A 17,077-nucleotide genomic window follows, 5' to 3' on the forward strand; every position below is an offset into this window, starting at 1 on the left:
CTGCCGGAAATGCGCGTTCCCGTCCCCGCCCTTCCGCTTCCCGCCCGTCCCGGCGCTGCCGCTGCTCCGTGTCTCTGAGGGAAGGACGCCCGCGGGGTGCGCTGGGGACGGGCCGCGCCGGGATGGGCGGGCCGGGGGGGCGCTCGGTGCCCGCCGGCGCCCCGGGAGGGCCCGGGGAGGGCTCGGGCTGTCAGCTGCATGGGCATCCCTGTCGTCCCGCAGGCTCCCCAGCCGGCCGCCAGGATGTCGTACATGCTGCCGCACTTGCACAATGGGTGGCAGGTGGACCAGGCCATCCTGTCGGAGGAGGACCGGGTCGTGGTCATCCGCTTCGGGCACGACTGGGACCCCACGTGCATGAAGATGGATGAGGTCCTGTACAGCATCGCCGAGAAGGTAAACGGGAGCTTTCTGCTCCTTCTGAGCTCAGTGTTCCCCATGGCTTGCTTGGAGCCTGGGGCAGCTTGTAACCGGGGTTCTGCACAGGTATCCCAGCTTTAGGAGGCAGCGGGAAAGTTGTGTGGTTTCACTTTCACGAATGTCTCCTAAAGACTGCTCTGATGTTTGCAGTGTTCTGGGGGGTGAAAAGAGCGTCGCAGGTGTTCGGAAATCGAGGGTGCTGCCAGTCAATAATCCATGACTGAGGGAGCATCGGCATTCAGGCAGAAACAGTGCTCGGTGGTAGGGCTGCTGCGGCTCCGGGTAACGCAGCACTCTCACTTCACAGTGGAAATGTACCTTCAGATTTCCATCTGAGTAGCTTGAAAAGTTACTTTCATTTTGGCTCTTAAGAATGGTGAGGCACTTAAATGTGCAGGATGGTATTGATTAATCTGTCACTCATATAATTCTGATTAATCTGTCAGCAGTATTAATCTGTCAGTGATGTTATCCATGGACACCAGTAGCATTCTGCTGAATTGCATGGACTGAATAAAATTTTAAGAGCCAAACTCCACAGCTGTTTTCAGATGGAAACTGAATGATTACAAACAGCTGGTCACTTACTTAAGAAAGATACATAGATAGGAAAAACTAGACTGTTAGGATACACAATCACCTACAATTTACCTTTTCATATATTTGCTAAAGTTTTTGCGACACGATAGATGTAGAATATTGACAGCTCTTTAACTGAGCCACATGAAGGAAGAAACAAAAATATCTGAATCAGAAATGGTAACTTGGGTAGGAAAAAGTGTCAGCTATCATAGAAATCACAGAATGGTTTGGGTTGGAAGGGATCTTAAAGATTATCTCATTCCAACTCTCCTGCTCTCCTGCACAGGTTGCTCAAGGCCCCATCCAGCCTGGCCTTGAACACTGCAATGAATGGAGCATCCAGAACTTCGCTGCCTTCATAGAAAGTTCTGTGCATGCTGCATAGATTGACATGGAGTTGTTTTTGTGGTTTACTTTGCCTTCTGAAGTTTTTAAAAATAACTTGTGTCTTGAAAATCCCCACAATTAAAGATCTATACCCACAGCCGTTAAGATGTATTAGAATGCAGTAAAGAGTTGTGACATGTTTTAATACTGTTGTTTTGTATTCAGCCTGGTGGGAGTGTTATGCTCAGATACTGTTAGTATGGACTTGAGGCAGGATGCTTGGAAATTTCGAAGACCTGTTGGCAGCTAGGGGTGACTGGGGGAAGAAAGAACAAAGTAACTTCTTATTTAAAAATCTCCCTCTGCAGAAATGTCAAATTAAAGAGGGAGATCCTACCTCATCCTCTTGCTTACAAGCCATGTTTGGATCTCTGCTGTTTTAAAGAGTGAGTAAAAGTTCCAATTGTCCAGGTGTTTATTCTAGAGAATAATACAGAATGTTGATGCATTATAAATGCAGGCTACGTCTGAAGGCAATGTGACCGTATTTTACATTTGTTACCCTGGTGCAATATTCTTTTAGACTGCAGCATGTTTTTGGGTAGCAGTAATATTTATCTGTATTTTATGATAGGATAACAGGGTTTTCTTTTCAGTTTTCGTGGAAAAAGAAACTAGAATGCTATCTGAAAGTACAAAGCAGATTGTACTGAAATGTACTCCACTTGCAGCTGACTGGATTTTCTCCCCTAGTGTTATATGAAAAAGAAGCAAGGTTTCACTGAATGTCAAAACAAATCATAATTGTAAGATGTTAGATTTTTTTTTGCTTTGTCAGGGGTTCAATCAAACATTGATTGAAGCAAGAATTGAGTTTCACAAATTTTGTCTTAATGACCTTTTCTAAAAATACACTTTTTTCTTTTCTTTAAAGGGAACTCATAATTATAAACCTATCCCCTAAAATACAGGGATTGGTTTGCTAAATTGATGCACCTTGTTTAAGAAATTATTTATTTATGAGTGAATAGTGTAAATTAGGTAACTTGTATTGGATCAGTTTGGGTTTAGGGAGGATTTTTCAAATGTTGTGCATTTATTTAACCATAATCAGAAGTGTGAATAGCTGTGGTTTTTCCTCGAACATAAGTTGTGCCTCTGCATTTCTGCTAAGGTTACATGAAAAGTGAGAGAGGAAAAGAAGGTGGGGCAGGGAAAGAGGTAGCTGTGAAAAAAGCATATAGGTATTTTAGCTACTGGTGTTTGTAATTAAAAGCTGATTAGTCTCTGTTCCTGTATTTTTTTCCTGCAAGTTTCTTGACTGTAAAGCAGTGTTTTGTTCTTCTAAACAGAAAAAACACTGTCTAGAAACTGGTTAGAAAGATGAGAAGGAGGAATCTTGGATCTTGTTCCAGATTTCCTTGGATATTTGGGCTGTAAGGTTTGCTTTTCAAAGGCAGCTGAAATCTTTTAACAACTGAAAAAACAGGAGCATTACTTACCTCTGACAGGAATTTCAAGAAACTTCACGATTTTTGTCAGTCATCCTGGGCATTAATTGTAGTGTCAATCTCATGTTGTAGGAATGAATTTATTTATTTTTTAGAAGGATATTGTTAATTAAGGAAGTCAGGGAGGAGAACTTCAGAGGACAAATGAGTCCCATGGCAAATGATTTTTCCTACCTCTGTGTTTCCCATTTACTAGCAAGTATGTGAAGACAGGATACAGAATCTTTATCTGATGTTAAAAGTCCTATAGATTCCTCTGCTTTATAGTCTTGAGCCATTCAGTGTAAAGATTTCATAGCAGTCCTCAGGCAGAGACAGTTCTGTGAAGTATTCAAACAGCCTGGGACAGTGGCCAGGCAGTAATATACTTCTGGGTTTTCTACATGCATCTTGAGCCATGTGGATTGATTGGACTGATCTATGAAATTACCATCACTGGGGAGAAGGGGCAAAACTGCAGCCCAACCTATGAAAAGAGGTCACACAGTTTTGAATCTATGCTGCTGTTTGACTTATGTCTCCTACTCTACCCTGTCCCCATGGAACAAGCAGCTCCAACAGCCTGGTAAGGCAGAGAAAGTTTTGAATTGAAAGAGAGATAAGGGAAGTCAGGAGTGTCAGAAATAGTTAATATCTCTCTCTGAAAATGCTTTTATCTTCCATTGTTGCACAAGTGAGGTGCTGCCCAGAAGGAGGTGTCTCACTAGAGTTTTGATTTTTTTCTTCAGAAAGCAGTTGACTTACTGCAACAAATTTACTGTATTTAGTGTATGTTATGAGGTTAAGCACTTTCAGAGTAAACTTCTGTTATTATGTGTTTAACTTCTAAAATACTACAAGGTTTTTTTCATATTGTCTCTACAGTAAAATTTTGGTTTGTATTAACAAATTCAGTGCAGTCCCCCTTGTAACTACTGCCACTGCTTGTATTTACTTGGATTTGCATGTTTAGAGTTGTATTTTATTCTTGTTCTGAGGTGTCCATACTGTATCCTCAGTTACAACTCACAAATCAGGTAGAAAACTTGTTAGCAACCACTGCTTTGACAGGGTAGCAAAGCTGGTTTTGTACAGGAATGTAGGTTTTCAACTGACAGCTCTGTCTGAGCAATGGATTCACATCCCAGCAGAGAGAGGTCGGCCTTTGGTTTGTCTCCACAAACCATGCACTTCCACAGCAGTCTGAATCCATAAATACTTCCCCTGTTTTTGCTTAAATCAAAGCTTTTTTGTGAATTAGAACTGGCTGTGTGTGAAGTTGGCTCAGATGATGCTCTGTACTGCTGCTGTCTTGACTCCAATATTGTGTCTGAGACAGGAACTGCTTCTTCAGGCTCTAAAACTGGTCAGTACTGTGCAAAAAGAGACATCTGAGTCTCTGCAAGGCTTGTCTCGTGTTGAAATGAAATGCCTCTTGGTGACAAGCTTGCTTAGCCTGGCACATTAAATTGCCCAGCCCCTAAACATTACATAGGCCACTGCAGTTCTTCTGCATCACCCTCTCCATGTATTTATCTCGTCGCTCCTTAGGCCTGAATTCCTATTTCCTATTCCTATCCTTGGCAGCTGGTGCCCAAACTCAACAGAGCACACACTCATTCAATGTGCTTTGTAAGCTAGCTTGTTTTGGAGTGGTGATCATGCCAAATTTGAAATTAGGAAAGTGAGGGGTAAAGAACAGAGCAGCTTTTAAAGTTTTGAATTAAAATTTGAGTCCAGCTTTAAGGTCTGCTTCCGACTCAATATGAGCTTTTCAGCAGGTGACTCTCATCAGTTTCACTTCTATGAAAGTAGGTCAGACAGAAGGAAGATTCAATTAATGTCTTGGATGCCTGGGTCCTGGTGATGACTTGCACATGATTTGAGTGATCCAGTCCTTTTTAGTAAGATTTATGTAACAAAATAATACTTTTATAGTCATTTCTCTTGTATGAAATCCTAGGCTGTTGATGAGCACTGCTAGTGACATGCATTTCTGGTTCTGCAACAACTCAACTAAATTAAATGCATATAGCGTCAAACTAACTTTAAAAGGTTTTTTTGTTCTAGTGCTATCTGAAGTACAGAGTTCTTGAATGTAAAATTTTGGTTTAGGAGTGCTTATGCAGTGGTATTCTGGTGCAACATGTAAATCTCCTTGGACTAGTCTTTCACCGAACAAAACAAATCCTAAGTATATTTTATTAAAATAATTTTTCAAGCTCCAAATTAAGTAATTGTTCAGAGATGGTGTGCTCTGTCAAAAGTGCTGAGTGTGTTGTAGAAATTTCCCCACATGGTGAAGGTGTGCTGCTGATGCTAAAAATGCCAGCAGGGTGGAAGAAGTAATGATAGGATAAAATGAAAATGGCTCCTCAGGTGTTTTGTTTTCTAAAAAAAGGATCAACCACCCCACAACTGCCTGCCAGGGCTCACCAGGGAATAGCTTCAGTCACTTCTCAGCTAAATTGGGCTGCCTCTGAACATCCCATTAAGGTTCTTAGAAGTCTTTAATGTAAAATTGAAATGAGTGTGAAGGATCCCTTCAGAGGGTTTGATATTATGACTGTTTTAGTTTACATGGCTTTACCTCCTGCCTGATTTAGAACATAGGGATGTTTTCATTGGAATGTTGACTGAACCTGGGACTCTTAACTGGCTCCATAAAAGCACAGTAAAAACTTTAAATTCTGCTTTGCTCTAGAAGAAATTTTACTTTCTTTGCTAGTAATACTTACTTGTATTCTTGAAGTGTGATTATTTTTATAATTTTGAAACTGTCTTGAAGCAGAAGTCCATAAAAATTTATTTACTCTGTGCTTCTGAGGGTTTTTTTTGTAAATAAACATTTCCATACTTTCTCAGTAAAGTGCCTATTAGGATGTCTATGTACAAGCTACACAATATTTTTCTCATACAAACTAATCCTGCTCTGTGAACTAAAATAAAATATTGTTCCATCGGGCAGGTATTATACTCATCATAGCATTTCCAGACTTTTGATAGAAAAAAATTAACAAGTGGGAAGTATTCTCACAAACAGTGCATTTGTCATAGGTTTTAGACCATGTGTGTCAACCTCAGGCTGGTAATTCTGGGCACCCAAATGGGAGGGACTAAAATTGTGTTAGCAGGTAACTGAGGATGGGGAGACACAATTGTGGGCTCCTGGTGTAGTGCAAAAGCAATTGATAATATACCTTATAGTTTATGCATTCTGACTTAGAATGTGATGTGTGTGAGTGTGTAATTTCTACTGTGCACTTAGGAGCTAAGTTTAGAAACCAAAATTTCCCCTAATTCCACTTGCTAACAAGTATGCTACATCTAGGAAACAAAAGTATGCCATGGTTTTCTTGCAGGAATGAAGGCATTGACTGTGACACTAGAGGGGAGGGATTCTTTTGCATCTGAGTAACTCTGCAGAATGAAAGCCAGTTTTACCAGAATTGTTCATACTTCTCATCAAGGTCTTATTTCTTTAGCAATTGCACTTTTAAATTTTAGCTTTGCACCTCTCAGTAAAAGCTACTAGTTTTAAAATTAAATTATAAGTTTACAATTTTACACAAATTGGATGTTTTAGAGGGGGAAGAATGCTTGGAGGCAGGCACCAGGGCATTGTAGATCATTAATTTTCTGAAGTCTATAAGCAGCTGATGACACAGGCAAAATGTGTCAGCTTGGCTTGCACAAAGCAACTATTCTACTTCTTTAGAGCTGTGCATGTCACTGTGAGTTCTCAGCTCTATATAAAGGGCATTTGTTTCTCTGGATGTTGATTTAGCATAGTATCTTTCCAGTTTACACTGGATGTGAAATGAGCTTCTTAGCTATATTGAAAAATATTTTCCATGTTAATTGGTTGTTGTGATTAACAATAAAAGCAAGGCTGTTTATTCTGATTTTATGACTTAATAATTTGGAAAATAAATGTTACAATAATGAAAGCTTATGCCTTTTAATTGGTAATATATATAGCTTTTGTATTTCCTGTTTTCTTCTGTTTAGGTTAAAAACTTTGCTGTTATTTATCTTGTGGACATCACTGAAGTACCAGACTTCAACAAGATGTATGAGTTGTATGATCCCTGTACCGTCATGTTTTTCTTCAGGTATGTGATGATTCTGGAATGTAACTCATTTAAGCTTTCTGTTTGTCAAATACAGTGTCTCAGCAGATCATTTCCAAATGCATAATAGCACACTGATGCCTATATTTACATTGCTCTACAGAAGAGTAAACTGATTTTATAGGAAAATGGTTTGTTTTCCAATCAGCCTGGTAACAGTGTTTGATAATAGAGTGTAAATTAATGATAGTGAAAAACGGGTTTATTATCCATTTTTCTTAGTTTTAAATCTCAAACTTCCTGTAGAGAATACTGTAGTAACATAGCAGTCAAGCTTGCCAAACTTGCTTTCAAGATAAATCAAAAGTAATAAGGTTTTTTTGGAGTTAAGGTTCCTACATTGATGAGATAAAATGTTCTACTGACAAGCATGGAAGTCTCTCTGGAGATAGAGAGTAATGGGAAAGAAATACAAACAATAAGGAATATGATGAAGGATAATTGCACTGAGTAACCATTTTGGGGGCATGTTAGGAGTTCTTATTCTTCCTTTAAAAATTGGCAGTAAAATGTCAGTTTAAGTGAGAGGAGTAATGATTGTTTTGCAAGCCTGTTTATGTTATAAGGGCTTCCTTTGATCCTACAAAGCATTTGGGGTGGGGTATAAGATTTCTTTCTGAATTATAATACCATATTAACCTGGTTTTTTGTTCTTCCTCTTTAAAGGAACAAGCACATCATGATTGATTTAGGTACAGGTAATAACAACAAGATCAACTGGGCAATGGAAGATAAGCAGGAGATGATTGACATTATAGAAACTGTTTATAGAGGAGCCCGCAAAGGTCGAGGTTTGGTGGTATCGCCGAAAGATTATTCCACTAAATACAGATATTGATGTTTCTTTGGGCTGCCTTTTCTCATAATCCTATGTCCAGTTACATTTTTTCCTGTGTATGTGTATACATAAATGTATATTAAAATAAAAAAAACCTACAAGTCCTTGAATATTGAGCATAATTTGAATGATTTAAAATATTTGAGTTCTGTTTGAGAAGCAGAAAACTTAAAGCCTGGATGTGTCTTGAATATTACTGCAGTAATATTGTAGCTGAATTTTGGGGTTTTCTTTTTTAAAGACTCTCCTTTGTTATCCTTTTGGTATTACATATTTTTGCACACAAAAAGCCTGTTTGCAAAAAAAGCATTTTAAATTGTTTCATTTGCTTTTATTACACAAATATCTAGGAAAATTATACTATAGTTTTTTTAAAGAATAAAGTGAGTTCCACTTATTCACCTTAATTTTTTTTCAGCTAATGAAATTTGACAGTGAGTAGAGATGGGTGCAAGTCTGTAATGTTGAAGATGACTTCTGTTGGGATTTCCTTGCGTATCATACTAGTCCCCTGTATCCACTAAAAATGTGAATAAAACAAGGTGCATTTATTAGTATTTAACAGAACTCAGAGAAAACATCTCCTGTGACTTTGCTCACCAGCACACCCCCATCAGCCTAATGGACTTGTGGTGCCAGACTCCCTTTTCCATGGTGGCTGGGCACTCACTTTGAAGCACTTGGTGAATTCTGCAGTGCCAAAGCATAATTGCACTTCTGGAGCTGGCTGCAGACAGCAGCTAAGGAAACCAAAAGCTATGCTGTCATTTGACCTCCAGTTTGCCTAATAGTATACCAAAATGCACATGTACTTGGGAGACTTGGATTGGATTCCACTGTGGCATAGCTTTTGAAATTTCCATTTGCATTTCTGACAACTTTTATGGTAATGGAGTTGATGTTGTGTGGGGGCTTGTTTGTTTTTTAAACTGATACATGCATATTTACAGGATTCATTGAAACCAAACCAGGCTAGCACCCGTCTCCAGAAAGAAGAAATCCAGTTTGTTACAAGCCAAAGAATTTATTTCTATTACCAAGTGTGTTGTAGAGGATTTAGAAAGTGTGAAGAAAGTAAAACAAAAGGGTCTCAATTTCTGCTGAAGTTAATCTGGTTTAGAGTGGTTACTGATTTGGAATAATTTATGTTGGAAGGAAATGTCAGCCTCCCAGTCATAGTAGGTTCCGCACAGTCAGGTTGCCCAGGATCATGTCCAGCGTTGAGTTGGTTGGACTAGATGATCTTCAAAATGCCTTCCAACCTTGATGATTCCATGTTCTCTAAGGATGGAGATTCTTCAGCCTTTCTGGAAGTTCTGTTCTGCTGTTTGAGCACCTTCATAGGTGAAAAAGATGTTCCTTGCACCTAGCTGGAATTTTCCATGTTTCAGCTTGTGTTGAGTAACCCTGGTGTGCAACACATTCAACAAGAGTCTGTTCCCCGTGCTCGGCAATGGGGTCCTGGTTGGCAGAAAAAAGCCACAGTCCTTTCTTTAGGCTGGACTAAGAGATTTCTCTCAAACCTTGTATCTGCTGTAGCCCACTCCATCTTGGTGGCTCTGTCTCACCTCCCTCACACCACTGCATGTCTTGAATGGGCAGCCCCCAAACTGACAGAATATTGTGGGTGTGGTCACGGGTGAATGGAGGGGGAATGACTTGCTGGCCCTACTTTGTGCTCATACTGACCAGTGGGTTGCTGCAGCCCTTACTGCCTGGGCACCCTGCCCACTCAGCCAACCTTTCCTCCAGACCCCTTTCCTGCAAAGTAGTGCCAGCCAGCCCCTCACACCTGCCCAGCTTGGCATTTTGAACTTCAGCAAGGTCCTGTTGGCCCACTTCTCCAGCCTGTCCTCCAGCATACCAACCTCTCCCCCCAGTCTGACAGTATGTGCAAGTCTACACTGATTAAAGCCTTAATTGGAATGATTTCTTCATCTTAATGAAGGCTGTAATAGAAGCATTTCTCCCTCATTAGCTGAGGTATTTTGCTAACCTGGCAATGCTTCAGTTTCCACATTTTTGGTAAAAGGTTCCCATTACATTTCAAACTAAATCTTCCCTGCAGAGTACCTATGTTTTGGTATACGACCACCTTAAATTTAGTGCAGATGTCCTGTTTTCTGACTACCAATTTCTTCTTCTGGATGTGCCTGGTAACTAGAATTCCTCATCTATTTCCAGGTCTTTAAATAAAATAAACTATTTTCATCAAAACAGCTAACATTAAAGAATTGAAATTGTCACAATATAAATACCTGGGTGATGTTACCTGCACTGGTGTGCACAGCTTTGGGTGGGCTTGTGCAAAGAGTAACAACTGAGCAGTTGTAGCCTACAAATACTGCCATTTTTTTAGTACAGAACGGTTTATTCTAAGAACATATAAGTTAAAAAGGCAACAAATCTTACTGTTTTAATATTAAAATAAATACATTTTCATTCATTGAAAACATTTGTGATTGGATAAGTTCACTATATAGAATGTAGTTTTCTATCCAAAACAGTGGCTTTGCCTTCTCTGAAACTAACAGTTCTTTTTCAGCTTCAGGAAATAGTGTCCCACTTAGATGAACAAACCCAGCTTTCTATTTGTTCCTGGGGCAATGGTTTAATTTTTTTTTCAAGGTTCTGTTATGACATGATACAAATACATTTGTTTTCCCTTAATATTTTTTGTCAGTGTGACTCTAGACTGGAAAATGTCGGAGTCAGTGCTATGCCGTTCTACCTTCATCTTCCTCAAACACATCCTCATTTCAGTGCTGCACAGATACAGTGAATAAGTAGGTTAGTGATTTATTCATGACTGTGATTCAGCATGGAGATAGGAAGATATCTCTCTCTGTACCGTTAAGTACATCTTTGTGGATTGTCTTTCTGCATTTCTGAAAATTACTGCATACCTTGTGCAAAAGGCATCAGAATGAACAGATACCTAAATTACTTCAGAATATTGACAGACATTTATGTCTTTCACTGCGTAAGAAGTTCCAATGACAAGAGGAATTGATGTGTCTCAATTTGAATCAGGAAAGTGTGCAACAACAGGAAGACAACATCACTTGTATCCACAGCACATGGAAGCAGTGCTGCCTCATAAATACTGAGATCACAGAGTCAGCCATCCATCAGGGAGGGAGCTGGCATGTGCAAGAGACAGATATAAAATCCAGAACACAATCCTGATATGTAGTATCATTTTGTAATACGAAGTGATTCACTATAGCTTACTGCTGTGTTTGTGGTGAGTGTGTGTGAGGGGTGTGCTCCAAGCCACACTGAGAAGCTGTAGCAGGTTTAAAAGCAGAGGTACATAAATTGACACCAGCGAGCATCCTCAGCTAGGTCAGCATACCTGAGGGGCAGGACTGGTGGGCAGGAACACTTCAAGCTACACACATTTCCCTATGAATGGACAGCCTCGGTTTACACACTTGGGGTGAGTTAGCACTGCCCCCTTGTATATTGCACTCAGCTGGAACAGGCAGTAAGATGCAGTTTTTGTTTTGTAAAAGTGGTCATGTTCTTTGTCTCTTGGCAAAAAAAAAAAAAATCCAAGGTATATTAAATATGTTTTTTAAAAAGCACACTTTCAAATCCAAGAAAATGCAGGTACACTAAATACGTAAACACCATTACTTGCTCACCACTCAAAACTAAATGGAAATGCATAAACCACAGAAAAACTTAAGTAAGTGTCTTTACTCCCAATTCTTCATCACTGTTTTCTACCCCAGCCTCTGTCATCAGGTCAGCAACGCGCTTCTCAAGGTCATTGATGCGCTCGCCCATTTCTTCCAGTAAAAAGTTAAAGATAACTTCTATAAATAAGAGTTCTACATTTTTACAAGTTTTTTCTTCTGTAAGAAGAACAAGCAGCTTTCTTCCAGATGTGTCAGTCTTTTACTTGTTCACGTTTAATGTAAGATGAAGCATGCACAAGGTCGTATTTTAGAATACAATCCCTCATTCTCTTACAACAGATAACAATTCAAATTCTTAGTATCAAAAGCCTTTGCAAATACTCATGAGTGAACTGTGTGAGAGCATGTTTTCTTTCTGAGGAACTCTTTTAAGTGATACCATACAGGTAACCTACAGAATTAGAATATGAGTGCTACTCAAACATTATTCAGGAAGCAGATGCTTCCTGAAAGGTCAAGTTTCAGAAAAAAAAATTAATAAATGCTTCAGAAAGCAGAGGTAGTTTCTGTAAGCACATGTAATAAGAAAGCTAAGAGCCCCTTCAGGTCTGATTTTCTTCTTTTGAGGGCTCACCTTGTCATGCTCAGGCCAACAGCTACTTTTAAACCGTGGCTCGTTTGAATTGCATTTTTGGAGATGGATGCTTTTTTAAATGCACCTTTGGAATCTTTACACATAATTCAATGCTTATTTTACTTGAAAGCCAGAATTGCTGCACAGAGACTACAGTGCTACTTGTAGTGAAACACATTTTAGGGTTTCCTTCTTAAAAAAGGGATCTATAAGCAGACTGGGGCGGGGTAAGTCAGGTGCCTGTACGTCACAGGTGTTTACCCCGTCACACATTCTGGGCTAATTTGATGTTTACAAGAGAAGCCCACCCCGCTGTTGGAAGCAAAGAGCCCACCCGCACCCATCAACGCGCAGGAGGCCCAGCCGCGGGATCCCGAACCGAGCCGCGGGACCCCACGTTCCAAAGAGGATATTTCTCAGCGTCAGCTTCTCCGTCAGAGCCTCAAAATTCTCCTGCAGCCGGCAGAGCAGATTTTCCGCCTGCAGGGGAAGGGGGAAAATGAACACCGGGGAAGCAGAAGGCAGGGCCCCGGCCGCACGGGACCCCGCAGCAGGACACCCGCCCGGCCCCGCTCACCAGCTGCGGCAGCTCCGCGGTTCCCAGCGGCTCCGCGGCCGCCATCGACTCCGGCTCCGCGGGCGCGGCGGGGCGGGCACAGAGCGCACGGCCCCGCCCGCAGCGCTCCGCGGGCAGTCGGGGAGTCCTTCGCTGTCAATTCTTTATTTGCTGGAGAAAGCGTCCTTCCGCGCGGCAGTAACTGAATAAGGATGCCGAGGTTTGCTCTTAAGATGTCTTATAATTTTATTTTTTTCAAAGGTTTGCTTCCTTTTCTCCCGTGCAATTAGTTTTGCGTGAAGGAGTGGTAAAAATACCGTGGTGGTTGAAGTTCCTTGCACTGCAATGCCGAGCGAGATAACATCAAAGGCATCAGCAAGAGTCGCATGGTGCCTCTTGCAGCACCAGCATCTAGGTCATCCCTGGCTTTTGGCTGCACAGTGTAAAAAAGCTCCCAGTGCATCTATTACAGAGGTGTCTTTCTTCTGGATGCTGAGACTGTTGCCTGATGTAAATGAAGAGGTTTTCATTTCACTGTGCCTGTATGGTTAGGAGCATATCACTGTTAGGCAATAAATTACCTTAGTCAATTACTTTGAGTAATTACATATGCTAAATATGCCAAATATGTGTCTTCATGCACAAAAAATTTCTGAGCTGGGAATTACTTCAGTTGCTGTAAGCCTACCACTTAGAATCTTTCGTAATAAACTTAATTGTTCTCCTTCTTGACCTTCCCCACCTCATTTGAGAGGGCGTGTTAATCTCTGAGGTGAAATTCTGGCATCAAAGCAAACCTCCGCATTGCTACCTGCTTCCCATAATTGTAGCTTCTCTGTACAGCCTTATTTTTTCCCACTCTTGCAGGTAGTCCTTGTTGTAGAAAGAAAAATCAAGCACATTTTGCAAAGCTTGAGTGTCCTAACAGTATTACTGCTCTAGAAAGCTTCTAGATAAACAAGTTGAACAATATTATGCATGTAGATAGGGTTTGCTTTTGTATGTAGCCACTAGCTTCAACCATACAGCCTTTTTGTTCTATTGCATAAGTAATAAGGAACAATTGGTGCTTCTTACCTGTTTATTTGTCAATAATAAATATTCTTTCCTTTAAGGCTAGGTAGTAGTAGTAGCTAGAGCTGTAGTATTTTTGCATTTTTACTTCCGATAACAGCCATAGTCTTCCTGGTTTTCCCTCCTTCCAGAAGAGCTACAAAAGCTTCTCTGTCATGCAGCAATATTTTCTCCCAGAGGCAGTAGAAGTGGCTCTGTCTGCTTGTGCCCAGTTATCTTGAACAAAGCCATAGAGTCCTATTCATAGTGAAGAGCTTGGAAGGATAAAGAAGCAGCTGGAAATGCAGAGGAGCAAGCATTATACAGCCAACCAATTCACAGGAATCTCACTACATCTTTGTAGTGCCACATTTTAGCAATGGCCAGGTTACGGTTCAACTGAAAACAAGCATGACTTGATAAAAGGTTTTCTGTAATTAGCTCCTCATTTTTGTGAGGTAGGTCAGCGTGGTCAAAATAGAAAAAAAAAATATAGTATCCAGCTGGCACAGCAATGAAGGACAGGCAATTAAAAGTGTGAAAGAGACTGAAAAATATTTGCCATGCATTTCCCCCTTCAAAGGTCTGGTTCTTTTACTTTGTGGGCTCAGCAGCTGATGTGAATGGCCCTCTTAGTTCAGATCTGGAGCTGAATGAGGCCAAGAGTGCACAGCTGAGTTTAGGAAATAAAAATGGAAGTGTCTTTAAAGCTAAAAGTAGTCATGAAAAAGTTCCAGACTTCAGAAAGCCTAAGAATAGAAGAGACAAATGACAGGACCAAATAGACTTTGCTTAGCAATGGATTTACTTAGAACTAGCATGCTTGGTTTTACTCTGCTGTCTTCCAGTCTCTTCCTTCTCAGAGGGCTTAGAAGTTCGGAATTGAGCTGTTGCATACATTTCCAGGGTCTGAAATCTGGGGATGTAAGATGAGCCATAGTTTAAAAGCATAGTCCATGTTGGCCATGCACCCGTGGGCTAAGGGAAGCTGAGCAAAGACCCTTGGGTTTTGTTTTGTTTCAAAAGCAAAGGGCTAGCTGAGAACTAGTAAACCACCAGTGCCATAGGAGTATTTAATGCAATAAGAATGCTTAATTTACTAAAAGGATAACAAGTTCATTTTGGCAGTGAGTACAAAAACAGGTCCTGAGGAGGTTTGAGAAAGGAGCAAAAGAGATTTGACAACAAATTCTTTTTCCATTCCAAAATATACTTTATGCTGCTTTCTTTCAGTAAAAAGCTTAGACTTTAGTCACTTTCAGTCTAAATGTCTTCTTAGTATGAAGAACATGAAGTAAAAATAAAATTAGGGTGACCTCGAGGCTGAGGTGCCATCTGCTTCCATCCTATTTCAGTGTTGCAGACCTGTGGTGTGAACTCTTCACAGTGTGCGCTGAAATGATATCCAAAGCATGTTTCCCTTGCTCTTTCCTAGGGAAATTCCAGTCCCTCCACTGCTGGAAGGAGAAGTCAGAGTAGCAGGATAGGACATAAAACCATCTTGAAACATTTATAAGACCTAAGCTCCAAGTTCACTGCCATGCTGTAAAAGGCTGTGGTGTGGTGTGATAGAAGAACTTGTTGTAGAAATTCATTACTCTTGCTCTTTGGATGTTACATAGAGCCTCTTTCCCTCCTCTTTGCTGACAAATAAGATTTTATATACCAGGAGTAAGAAATCCTCTGGTCACATAGTCCAAGCGTGTCTGGCTCAGGGTTGCTTTGGAATGGAGGTGAGGCCACAGAGAGGACATCTCAAAGAGAAGCTGAATATTACATATGTGGTAAGAGAGAAAACAGGAATTTAGTCCTGGAAGGAGACAAGGAGGCAAGTGCTCCTGGGCCAACATGGCAGCTTGTTTGGCAGCAGATCAGAAGGCAGGATGCAAATGGCACTGCAAATTTTGTGGGTTTGCTATTTTTTCTTCCTGGCAGAGGCATGGTCAATACTAAAAGTTTTCTCTGAAGAGAAAAGGGCTAGGCACAAGTTAGTGCTTTCAGCACAATCATGGTATTTTTGCTAACAAATTGTTGGACTGGGTCTTTGAGTCATGCTCTGCTTGGTCCTTCCCTCTCAGGTAGCTTCTCTTGTGTCAATTTGCAGTAGTGATTCAGAGGGACACAATGTGCAGAAAAAACCATCTGGCTTTGCTAGGTCATCACCTTTATATGCAGCAATCCCAAATGGTGCTGATGGTTCTTGTAGCAAACTTTGACATTTACCCAATCTTTTGATTCAGCATAATGCAGTTCACAGAAAGCTTGCTCCACTGGAGTACTTCCTGGTGAAGGCATTGCTTTTCTTTCATATGGTAACATCAGTAGACCAACAAGTTGTTATTTAAAAGCATGGAAAGCTGTGGTGAGTGAAATGCAAATGCCTCAGGCAGGGGAAAAAGGCATTCGGGTCTGTGGTGTCTGACAGCTGGTGTTCCTTTGAAACACAAAGTCATTTGAGGTGAATATTAAAAGCCTGGGTGTTTGCTCATGGTTCAAATTTCAGTTTCTGTATCTTTGAAGAGAAAAGGGTAATTCCAGCCGTTGGAAACCTGATCCCTGATGGAGGTACTCTGCCTTTAATAAAAGTGTTCTGTATAAACTTTTATAAAAGTGTTCTTTAATAAAAGTAATAAAAGTTTTGGAACTGCTGCTCACAAATCCCCTTATTGTGAAATATTTCAGCCAGCCCTTTCTGCAAGTATCTACAAAAAGAAAACTGAAAGGGTTAAGGATAATCTTGATCAGATGTTCAGTGCATGCTGTGGCCATCATGTACTGCTAAGTAGCTGTAACAGAACACAGGATATAATTTTCCTTGTAAGCGTATTGCACCGGGATCAATGCAGGAGCAGCAGAAAGGTGGCTTTGGAGGTTGGTCTGGTGGGTGGTGGTGCATCCTTTGGCTCTGTGAAGAGCTGTGTGTAATTCACGGCTCTGTAAAGTCACCCGCCCAGCATGTGATCCAGAAATCTCCAGCTATGTTTCCCGGACATGGCTGGTAAGAGATGTTAAAAATAGCTTAGAAACTGTTGTAAAATAGTTGATAGATCGTTAAGCATGTCCTGTTAGTTTGGTTATTATATTGTAAAAGGGGTTTAAAGAGTAGTTATAAGAAATACGGTACTCAACGTACCATAATACACCTAAGTAAAGTGCACCACCCCCAAGCGAAACGAGCCAGCCTTATTATAATGGGCTGTAATGTAATGGCCAATCAAGCGCCATAAACCTTCATGCAAATGAAGGATCCAAAAAGAAACCAGTCCAAAGGGACAAAAAACAGGATAAAAAGGGGCTTCTGACCCACTGAATTTGTGCCGCTCCATCTGGGGCGTCGGGGACGTCGCTACATCGCTGCTGAAAAGAAGACCCAGCTGCCGACCTTGCAGCATCCTCG

General features: G+C 40.8%; 2 protein-coding genes across 3 annotated transcripts; one reads left to right on the plus strand and one right to left on the minus strand.

The window, feature by feature from the left end:
• Window positions 1–26: 26 nt before the first annotated feature.
• Window positions 27–7,900, plus strand: TXNL4A (thioredoxin like 4A). 2 transcript variants are annotated; one of them, XM_066557795.1, is made up of 4 exons: window positions 27–96; window positions 223–396; window positions 6,831–6,934; window positions 7,619–7,900. In XM_066557795.1, exons 2-4 carry the CDS (start codon window positions 244–246, stop codon window positions 7,788–7,790), a joined length of 429 nt encoding a protein of 142 aa, XP_066413892.1. In that variant the 5' UTR covers window positions 27–96; window positions 223–243; the 3' UTR covers window positions 7,791–7,900. The 2 variants fall into 2 exon arrangements, with proteins under 2 accessions (XP_066413892.1, XP_066413903.1); XM_066557806.1 differs by lacking the exons at window positions 27–96; window positions 223–396 and adding an exon at window positions 1,698–1,775.
• A 2,280-nt stretch (window positions 7,901–10,180) lies between these two features.
• On the minus strand, window positions 10,181–13,856 carry HSBP1L1 (heat shock factor binding protein 1 like 1). Its single transcript, XM_066557821.1, is given in 6 exon segments — window positions 10,181–11,253; window positions 11,256–11,268; window positions 11,499–11,593; window positions 12,485–12,551; window positions 12,649–13,167; window positions 13,705–13,856. Coding segments are annotated over 5 exon segments (294 nt in total). The 5' UTR covers window positions 12,694–13,167; window positions 13,705–13,856; the 3' UTR covers window positions 10,181–11,179.
• Window positions 13,857–17,077: the final 3,221 nt, after the last annotated feature.

The sequence above is a fragment of the Molothrus aeneus genome, chromosome 1 (assembly GCF_037042795.1).
Source record: "Molothrus aeneus isolate 106 chromosome 1, BPBGC_Maene_1.0, whole genome shotgun sequence".
Taxonomy (NCBI): domain Eukaryota; kingdom Metazoa; phylum Chordata; class Aves; order Passeriformes; family Icteridae; genus Molothrus; species Molothrus aeneus.

Bases quoted from the DNA above. Each gene is read 5' to 3' on its own strand.
- TXNL4A (XM_066557795.1), top strand. From the start codon at position 244: ATGTCGTACATGCTGCCGCACTTGCACAATGGGTGGCAGGTGGACCAG. The intron at 397-6,830 runs GTAAACGGGAGC...TCTTCTGTTTAG, and splicing joins TGTACAGCATCGCCGAGAAG to GTTAAAAACTTTGCTGTTAT. The intron at 6,935-7,618 runs GTATGTGATGAT...TCCTCTTTAAAG, and splicing joins ACCGTCATGTTTTTCTTCAG to GAACAAGCACATCATGATTG.